General features: G+C 42.2%; 1 protein-coding gene across 2 annotated transcripts in view; it reads right to left on the bottom strand.

Moving 5' to 3' along the window:
• Positions 1-530: 530 nt before the first annotated feature.
• efna5b (ephrin-A5b) overlaps positions 531-9987 on the bottom strand; it is a 92801-nt gene continuing 83344 nt past the window's right edge. The window contains exons 3-6 of one of the 2 annotated variants that reach the window (XM_085786478.1): positions 6483-6548; positions 6031-6111; positions 4293-4492; positions 531-4251 (exon numbers count right to left, since the gene is read on the bottom strand). In XM_085786478.1, the coding sequence (XP_085642604.1) occupies positions 4368-4492; positions 6031-6111; positions 6483-6548 (272 nt within the window). In that variant the 3' untranslated portion in view covers positions 531-4251; positions 4293-4367. The remainder of the gene's footprint in view (positions 4252-4292; positions 4493-6030; positions 6112-6482; positions 6549-9987) is intronic. The other variant, XM_085786479.1, reaches the window with a different exon arrangement.

The raw sequence follows: 9987 nt of genomic DNA, 5'->3' as shown, positions 1-9987 counted from the left end.
GGTGTGGTGGAGGATATACAAGCACAATAAGAATGGGACAGGAGAGATGCACAAAATGAACAAGTGGCTCATCAGAAAAGAGGGGAAGCTGACGAAGAGAGGCTTTGCCCTGGATGTACAGAACCTGGATCGATGATAGGCCTTATACTGCTCACAATCCCGTTTAGGATTTGGCGGGGAGAGGAGGAGGAGGAGGAGGAGGAGGAGGAGGAGGAGGAGGAGGAGGAGGGGTGCACTAATCCTTGAACTGTACCCAGGACCAATGTATACCATAGGGACAAATGATTCAGGGTTGTTAAAAAGGGAGAGAAAGTGAAGGGCCCTGTTGTAGTCTCTTCGACGCCAGCAGCCATTCCATGTAAAAGCACAATGGCAGAAAGCGTCTTGTACACAGACGGCGCTGCCAGGGCAGAGGCTGAAGGGCTAAGGCATGGGAAACACTCTTCTTTGCCAAAGAGGGTTGCCGCTTCCCATTCACTGCGGCAACAGCAAATGAGACACGCACACACACAAACTCAAAGGTCTCACACTTTTCTTTTTTTTTCCACACTGAAAAACGTCCACACATTGATGTATACACTCCCAAACGCCTCCTCTTGGGAGAGCGGATGAGAGAGGATGAATAGTCAGAGGAGACAGTCTGCAACTACATGGGATGAATTCAGTAGATGGGGACAGAAAGAGTCATTCATAGATAACGAAAAACTCAAAGTTGTTTTTGAACTACAAAAATGACCCGCCCCCCCCACTGCGACTTCACAACAATGGTTTGTGTTATGTACATTTTGTCATCTGTAACTACAACAGCTTAATGACATCACTCAGATGGGGGGGATGCAAAAAACACACAGCATGACAGTGATCAGAAAATTCTAGTACATCTTAAAGAAAAAGAAAATAAGAGCAAAAGAAAACGATCTTTTTAGACTTTTTTTTCCAACTTTTTTTGACTTTTTTTTTCTTTTTTTCCTGTTTTTTTTAAACATGTCATCAAGTTCATGCGCATGCCACATAATGAAACTGGCGAGATCCTTCCATTAAAAAGCCAACAGTCCACTCATGGCAGAGCTTTTAGCTGACCAAACATGCTTTCAAACATTGAAGGCAAAAAAAAAAAAAAAAAACAGTACAAAGAGGCCGTCCATTAAGTCCCAAGTGTTTCTTTTCAAGGCAGGATCCTTATGTGAAGAGATGGTGAGGGTTGGTGACTGGTTTTGGAAACATGTAACAGGTGAGCCACTTGTTGGCTAATGTCCAGCCTTCGGTACACTGGTAAGTGTACAATTCCCACAGGTTTCCCCTTCGTATAAGCTCAAAGTTTCATTAGGCATTGAGGATCAAAGCACACAATGCATTTTTTGAGGACAGTACACACTCCGCAAAACCCAGAGATAATACCGTATTCATTTTTTAGAAAAGACATAAGAACCAAATTAATACTTTAATATCAAACACTATTTACATCAAGAAGTTTTCCTAATAATAATAGTCATAATCATCATCATCATAACAATAATAATAATTATACAGTTTTAACAATGATGTATCTCTTTTTTTCTTTTGTCCTCCAGAAAGGTACAAAACAGATACTAACCTAACACTACATGTTTTATGGTTGACTACCTCAGGATACACAGTATCCAGTTTATAAGTTGATCCTCATTTCCCAAGTTAAGGTGTGTACAGAATAAACCATGGTAATAATAGCAATAATGACAAATAGTAGTATTGGTAACTATAGAGAGTACAATTGAAGCTGGTTTCTGATAAAAGTCTAGTGTTAATCTGCTGACAAGCGTCCATTTTGAATCTTACTGTATGCGGTCTCATTCCCTGTGGTGTTAGCCTGAAAATTAGTACCTCATTAAATGGCCTTGTCTCCTATTACCTCCCATAGCTGAGCTGCTATTCCACTGTAATAGCATTGTTACCGTAGCACAAAAAACAAATGGCAAAAGGCAAAGGCAGTCTTTCTGAGGGGGAAAAAAAAAAAAAAGGCAGCCACAAAAATGAAAACAAAGCAAAAACAAAACAGTACATGCCTTTTAAGACTGAATGGTACTGAACAGTGTGTTTGTCATTGAATCAGGTGGTGGTGTTTTTTCTTTCGAGTAGTGCTGCATGGATTTTTTTTTACTTGTTTTGTTTTTGTTAGGCACTCTAGTCACACTACCTTGGGCTACCTCCCATGTCTATCTCTGTGTGTGCGTCCCTCTGTTTAATTCTTTCCGTCTCCTTCACTCACCAATTCTCTCAAACTGCAAGGTCATTGGTGCTTTAAAACCCCCCGTGGTGGAAATCTACACCCACCTCCCGAGACCCCCCAGGCCTTCCACCATCTATTTTTAATACCAGAAATAACTCCCCTTGCCACAACATGGGGTCCACATGCCTGTCATTTTGAACCTCATTAAAGAGTCACTTAAACCAGTAACACTAGGAGCTGAGGGTGGACATGGGATTGCGCCTGCGCTCCTTCTTTTTCTTGCTCTATTTCTCTCTTCTCCTATCTTGTCCCAGACCAATTGGTACCCTGTTTCTCATACAAAACCTCACCCTCAAAGGAAGCAGGTTTCAGCACAGTTCATTTCTCGTTCTGCCCATACTTCTTTGAAAGTCAAGAAACAAGCCCCTCCGTTTGAAAAAAAAAAGACATAATAGCTTTCATTATGCTAACTCACCATGTGCATCTGTGGGAGCTGAGGGAAGCCGAATATCATTATAACACAGTGAATTCCATTGAATATACAGTAAGTGCTAACATAAACCTGGCTACACTAAACAGAGCTGTGCTTTGCCTTGAACTAAACGGATATTTCTGTCCTCATGCAGTGTGTTTTCAACTAATTGGCGCTATGCATCAGCCCTGTAAATACTGCACTAACTGCTGCCTTGAACTGAAGGTGGCAAACCAGCTAACTACTATTTGATGAGCACAATTCAAAGCAAAATAAAGTGAGAGGAGAAGGTTGTTTGTTTAAACACCTTTCCTTGACCCCTGTTATTGTCTCATTTCAATGGACCTCAGCCTGTAGGAAAATACAAGATATTTGTCATGTCTGCAATGTGAAAGTCAATGTTTGGAGTCACCATTGGCAAAGGAGAATAACTTAATGGTTTAGAAAAAAGTGTGCAATTTAGCTGTGAATCATTTTTAAACAATGGCTTTAACAATCAATAACAAAAAAAAGAAAAAAAAAAGCGGCAGATGCAAATGTTATGGGAGTGTTAATATTGACTAATACTCAAATGGAACAGACAACAATTGCTGCTCAGCCCAGTAAACACAGAATAAAACGACTGTGACTGCTGCCGTGAAATTGTGTGATCAGCTTTCAAAAGGTATTGATCCCTGATCTTAATAACAGCCCACAAAGTATGTGGTGAGAAAGTTTCAATTTGGCAGTTTTTTGCGAGTCAGATTGAAAGCAAACGCTTTGGGCGGAGTGTTACTGCGAACACGCGGACGCAAGGGAGGACAAGAAAAGGTTTTGCTCTCGCTCACTCAATATCTGAGGAGCTTACCCACCTATTCACACATTTTATGTTAAACCAGGACAGTCTGAAGATCAGCAGACTAAGGTGCATGCCATGTATTTCTCAGTGCTGTGCTTTCTCGTCTGACCTCTGCCTAAAACCATTACTCTTTTTTCCCCCTTACATCTTCCTCTGTCAGCTTTGCACCCCATTTCCCAGTAAAATGGAGGGGGGGGGGGGGTTGCAAACGATCCCAGCAGAACTTGTTCACATATTTTCTGAAAGGCTTCTTGAGAGGTCTCGGGGTACCTATTTATTTGTGTATGTATATCGTTTCTAAGACCTAGAATCTTCACGTCCCTACTGTGTAATGCTGCTACTGTATACAACTTTGTAAAAAAAAAAAAAACCTACTGCTATTGACTGTTAGTATAGAGGCATTTCTGCTTTTGACTCTGTAAGCGGTGTGTGTAAATGTGTGTGTGTGTGTGTATGGATGTGTGGGTAAACATCAGTGCTGCAATGACATAAATGTGATGTAAAGAGATGTCAAGTCACGGGAAAATAAGAATCACTAAGTGTCAAAAAACAAGATTTGGCATCTTAGTTGAAGGTTTAAGAGGGGGAGGAGCTGTCTCTCCCCCTTCCAACATCAACTTTTTTCACTCACAGACGGAGAAAGACCACTTAAATATTTTTCTGAAAAAAATAGAGGGTTCCTTGAGAAGCCTGCTCTGATGCCCAATCAAGCAAACACACGCCGCACCCAAAACCCTTCCCCGCCCCATCCCACCCACAACACCCACCCACCCCACCCCGGTGTTTCCCTGCAGCCTCGGGCAGATTCAGGCCACACTAGGTGTAAATGCCCTCCGGGACAGAGGGAGGCGCTATAAAGTGAAGAGTGCTGCTAGGCAGACCAGCAACAAAGCCTGCAGCGGACTTGTGTTCTGCAGGTGTGGCGCAGCATTCGTTTCACTTCGGGAAGGCTCAGCTGGTTCATGACTGGTGTCATCTGAAGGGTAGAAGAAGAAAGGAGGTGGATTGTTATTTAGGGGTAAAAACTTTAGAATATATTACATACAAAATAACATCATGTCTTTAATATAATCTCATATTTTTGTTGTGATCTACACAGCCATGCTTGACTGCGATGCTTGAGCTCAAATCTGTGAAAGTAGCGACTGAGTTGCCATATGAACCTCAGTTGCTAAATATTTTTTACTCTTTTCCATAGAAATGTTTTGAGTTCATCTCTCAGGTGAGGTGCCTCCTGTGTCTGCCTGGCAATGGCAACAGTATGTGTGAGCAGCCATGTGCCCGCTGCATCATGGGAAAGGAGCTGAACCATGCGCAAAGGACAGACACAACAGAGGACTGGACAGTTACATAACTATACAAGTGTGTGCGTGCATGTGTGTACGTGTGTGTGTGTGTGTGTGTGTATGTTTGGTAATGGGTGGAGGGACAGGGCAACAGCGGGATGACGGATGAATGTTTTAATTTCCCTCCTTTGGAGAGCATAATAGGAGAATGAGCCAAATGCAGCATGCAAGGTGAGCAGCAGCCACTGAAGATGCAGGCAGGATAGCAAAAATACACAGGTAGAAAATCAGGCAGGAGGAGAGGCAGGCGGGCTACACAAACATCTTATGCTATGGCCTTGTATATCTGGCTTTGTGTGTATGTGTCCCCCAATATTAAATGAGCATAGCACAGCTTAAAATACCGGTAGTGTAACATTTTTCATTAATAATAACAGTTTAAAATACATTGTAAATGACTCTTGTCCTGGTTGTGGTAGTTTGATTTCTGCTGTGTATTCCCAGTGAGGGGGACATTTGTGTTGTTTGAGTCAATGGGGTGAGCTGGTGCTGGGAATGAAACGGCAGCATGTGGGTGATGTGGAGTGTTTTCACTCCAGTGACTGGGTGAGACACATATGAAGACATTAAAGTGCTGTGCGTTGTGAGCACAGACAATAATCAATGCTGCGCTACAGAGCCGGACCGCAAGTCAGTGAAGAGTAAAACAGAAAATTAAAGTTTGTCAAATGTATCATTGCCCTGTGAATGTATTGCATGTGTCATTTTTTTTTAATGATTTCTTTTCTTTTCCTTTTTTTATTTTTTTATTTTTTTTTTACAGTGGTTGTGTTCATTAAAATACTCAAGTAAGTGGTTCAGATCAAGGCTGGAGTGTGGGGCACAACATGCAGCTGGAAGTGACAACAGTGTGGAGCATGCACATCTATGGGGAAATCATTCATGCTGTAAACTGAGACATCAGCATGCGGTATAAGTAATACAGTACAAGTACACATACAGTACAGCCAGTCATAACAACGATAGCAGCAACAGTGAAGTGACACCGTTTTGAAAATCTGGCAAACATTCAGTGTAGGAGAAGCATCAGGCAGAGGGAAGTAAAGTGACAACAGTTCAACTTCAAGACAAAAAGCACGAAAGGAGAGAAGCACAGAACAAGAGACACATGTACGGATGTATGGAGGTCACACTGAAGAGAATCAAAAAAGCAGGAAGCCATACTAACCTCGTGGTTCTAATGTATTGTCTACTTTGTCGTTTACATCAAAAACGCGGTCATGTACGCCTATAGTTTTCACACAGCTGTCTATAACAGAAAATAGGGAGAATGAGAGATCATTAGAGGTTTATGCCAAATAGGTTAGTGACATTTGAAGCCACCCCCACCCTCTCAGCCCTGAAATCAAACATCCCAAGCAACAAAGCTCATGGCAACATTCAGATGAGGTATGAAGTGATCTGATCATTTATCATCCTTTTCATAGAAAAAATAAAATCTTAGAAGTAGAGCTCTGTGATAAATGAAAAAGTGGGGTATGTTGGACAGTGAGCAAAAACGTAATTGAGGAGGCAGCAAGGTAACAGGAGAGGCAGACATAAATTGTTTTGATTTTCAATCCAAAATGTATACTTCAGTAAGCTCTATTACAAAGCCTTGTGTTGCATGCAAACACTTACTTGATGGTCGGACGAAAACTTTGAGCTTCAGGCATGTTTTCCTCCCGTTCTCAGCGATGGTGGAGGCTGTACAAAAAAAGAAGCAATAAACACAGGTTAAGAAAGTGTTGCTAAAATACCTCAAATTCTATCACGTATGCAGCAAACAATAAAAAAAAATCTTGCTTTTCATTTCCACTTTCTGCATGAATACGTTTTCTAGTAATGAATATATTTTCTCTCTTGTAGACAACAGTTAAAACAGAGGTAGTTTATTCAGGAAGAAAATAAGCTTTCAGATAGTTAATGTAGTCTCTTAAGTGGATTTTACAGGGTTAGTCATGGTTCTTGTGGAATAATAGGTAGAAAGTATTTACAGATGTGCTAGAGAACTCTCTCTGGGGAAAGTGAAGTGCTTTGCTCACAGTTTAATTGTAGCACTTTAAGTTTTTTAAAAAACTGGCAGTGGCTTAGGAAGGATCAAGGAATATTGCATTAGTTTGACTTGTTTAAGAAAAAGATACCACATTGTGCCAATACCTATTATGTATTTACACATCTATGTATTTTTCAACCATAAAGACTTCAACACTTTTCAATGGACACAAAGTTTACACACACACACACACACACACACACTGTTGGGGGACGTGTGCGGTGCATGTACGGATGGTTTGCGGTTGCTGTCAGGAAATGGATCCTTTCCTGTCAAGCCCATGGGGTGAGAATCTCTGAGAGTTAGCTACCGTAGTGGTTGTATCACATACCCTAAAAATATCATGTGGAGAACGTGTGTGTGCGTGTGTGTGTGTGTGTGTGTGTGGTTGACCACTAATGGTGCTGTGGTGAGGCACCAGGTGCTGTCCCCTGTCGACCAGGATAGGGGTCAAACACATGGTGGGTGCGTACTGCATGCATCCATCATGGCAGAAAAATATACTATGGGTTAAAAAAAATATACTGTGTGTTGTTTTCTTCTGTCAGGACCTCAGACCAAATGGAGAATAGTGCAGGGTTTTCCCCTAACTCTGATGACATGTTAATGCTATTTTGCTATTACTAGTCCGGAGACCATATTGTCCTCTATAGTGTCTTTTGGGCATCATTTTATGTCTTCTGTGGATCATTCCACAGCTGATGCAATGAAACCATCTTTTCCAAAGACCACCATTTTATATCTGTCAACTCCTCTCTAGTGAACCTTTACCTCACCCCTCCCCTCCCCTCCCTTCCATCTTTCCCAGCTGTGTCACCCACTCTTCTCATCTGTCAGCATGGTCATATCCACTCATCAAAGCCGGACCGACTCGGCCTCATCATATTTACTGCACACGGGCTCGCCAATTCGTAAACGTGCACATGATATATAGTGGATGTGTCTTTATCGTCTTTTAACTGTGTATGTATATAATAATGTGTATGTGTTACCTTTTCTGTGTCTGAAATGTGATATTTTATTGTTGTGATTCTTATTTATTTTATGATGTCCTTTAACATCAGAGCAGAGGGACTACCGATGAAAATTAGCCTCTCAGTTAACCTGGGTACATTTACAGTTTTTTACGATGTTTTATTAATGTACACTGTCCCCTTTCAAATAAACAAACAAAAAAAAACAGATTTTTTAACAGTTATCTAATCTTAGTCATCTAATCACCTGCGTGCAGAATGTTTTATGTTTTAGATTCAAAGATGTGTCTGCATATGTCGCTGCAATCAATGGCCCATACTTCACATTAAAGCAGTAGGCTGTAGTAGCTGTATCTGTCATCAGAAGATGTGTTTATTAAGATTAATTACTGAGTAATAACTGCAGAAAGAGGTCAAAACATGAAATGGAAATCTATTCATTCTATTTCATCTTGCATGCTCTCTACTCCTGAGATCCAGATGACAGTTTCTTATTAAATGCAAGCTGCATCCTCTTTCAATCATTTTCATTTTGCGGGCCTTCTCCACAGCTCATCAAGTTCTCTCTTTCTCTCTCTCTCTTTCTTTCTCTCCGTCTTTCACTCTCTGTCTATCCCTCTCACCTCATGACCTTGCTTCTACCGTTTTAATGTTGTCGCTTCATCAGCTGTTATCTGTTTCTTAGTCATGTGTCAGTGTGCGAGTGAGGTGACTTGAGATCAGATGCTCCTTTTCACCACTCGGTTCACATTCGCCAGATGCAGGAGGAGGAAAAAAAAAGTGGAGGAGAGACAGAGAGTGGGGGCCCTTATTATTTCAGTGTGGAGGCTGCTGATGACACGCTAATGAACCTCGGCCACCATCGCTCACCCACTCAGTCACATATACACACCAGTACCCACACAATTTATGTCACTCCACTTATTGCTCCACTCTTTTCCACTGCTACTTTATGCTCCCATTTTCAACACAGACACAGACACACACACACACACACACACACACACACACACACACACACACACACACACACACATATCATCATCATCATCATCATCATCTCCAGATGTCTTATCTTCATCATTGTTGTGGGCAGAGCTGAGTCACAGCCATCGACACCAGCCACTTAGCAGAGGCAGCTGATCATGAGAGAAGTATGGCCCTGATGAAAATGGCAAAGAGCATGTGGGGGACGGTGTCATGATGACAGGTTGTGAGGCTGTTGTGATGTTTGTAGGTTTGACCATAACATGCCATCGACCACCTACACAAGAGACAACCACGAACATGAGGCACGAGCGATCACAAATCACGATTGTGTCGCCATCAATAAAACATTACTTTGTACTTCTAGAATTCAGGATCTATCTGTTTATCTTTAGCTGTTTGCACTGAATATGAAGCTGAGCCGTTGTACAGTACAAATACAGGATGTGACTATAAAGTAAAGTTTGACTAAGCCAGGATGTGGCCAGTGTGTTGACACGCTGCAGATGACTGAGGTGTGTTGCTGTGCATTCTTGACTACAAAGGGAAGATTAAGCTTTGGCTTTACATTCCTTTCTTGGTAGCAACTTCTCATTTTGTGTTTGATGAGGATCCCTCCACCCAGACCCGAGCCGCCCGCGCCAGCTCCTGTTTATTTTGGATTAACATGCTGCAGAGGGCCAGTTTATTGTTCTTGTAGGCCGTAACATCAACACCTGCTATTCTGGTTCCCATCAGGCCCAACAGCCTCAACCATCAATCCATCCAGCCTGAGCAAGTGGCCGCTTTGAAGGACAAGGACCCTGAAAAGAAGTCCCAGGGACAGAGAGGGAGCAGCGGGGGGGAGTGGGGTGGTGGATGGCGAGAGCGAGGTCAGGTTACTCCTCCAAGCCTTGTCCCTTGGCTGGTAATGGCTGGTCCCCTCAGTACACTGCATTATGCATCAGCATTAAGGCAAATGGAATGAAGCAGAATCCAATTACGGAAGAACAAACAGGTGGGCTCACTGCGGCTTAGGCGCGGTATTGTTTCAATCACAGGCCAAGCCAAGCTTTATTGCAACTGTAATGTTATCTGGAAAACACATTTCCTTCGCCTTTCAATGGAAGATTCAACAGCGCAGTCCAGA

This window comes from Trachurus japonicus, chromosome 9, assembly GCF_045865225.1.
Source record: "Trachurus japonicus isolate A0001 chromosome 9, Traja_1.0".
In the NCBI taxonomy this organism is placed as follows: domain Eukaryota; kingdom Metazoa; phylum Chordata; class Actinopteri; order Carangiformes; family Carangidae; genus Trachurus; species Trachurus japonicus.
The sequence above is the reverse complement of the archived record's forward strand: the minus strand, read 5'-3'. Positions and strand labels throughout refer to the sequence as shown.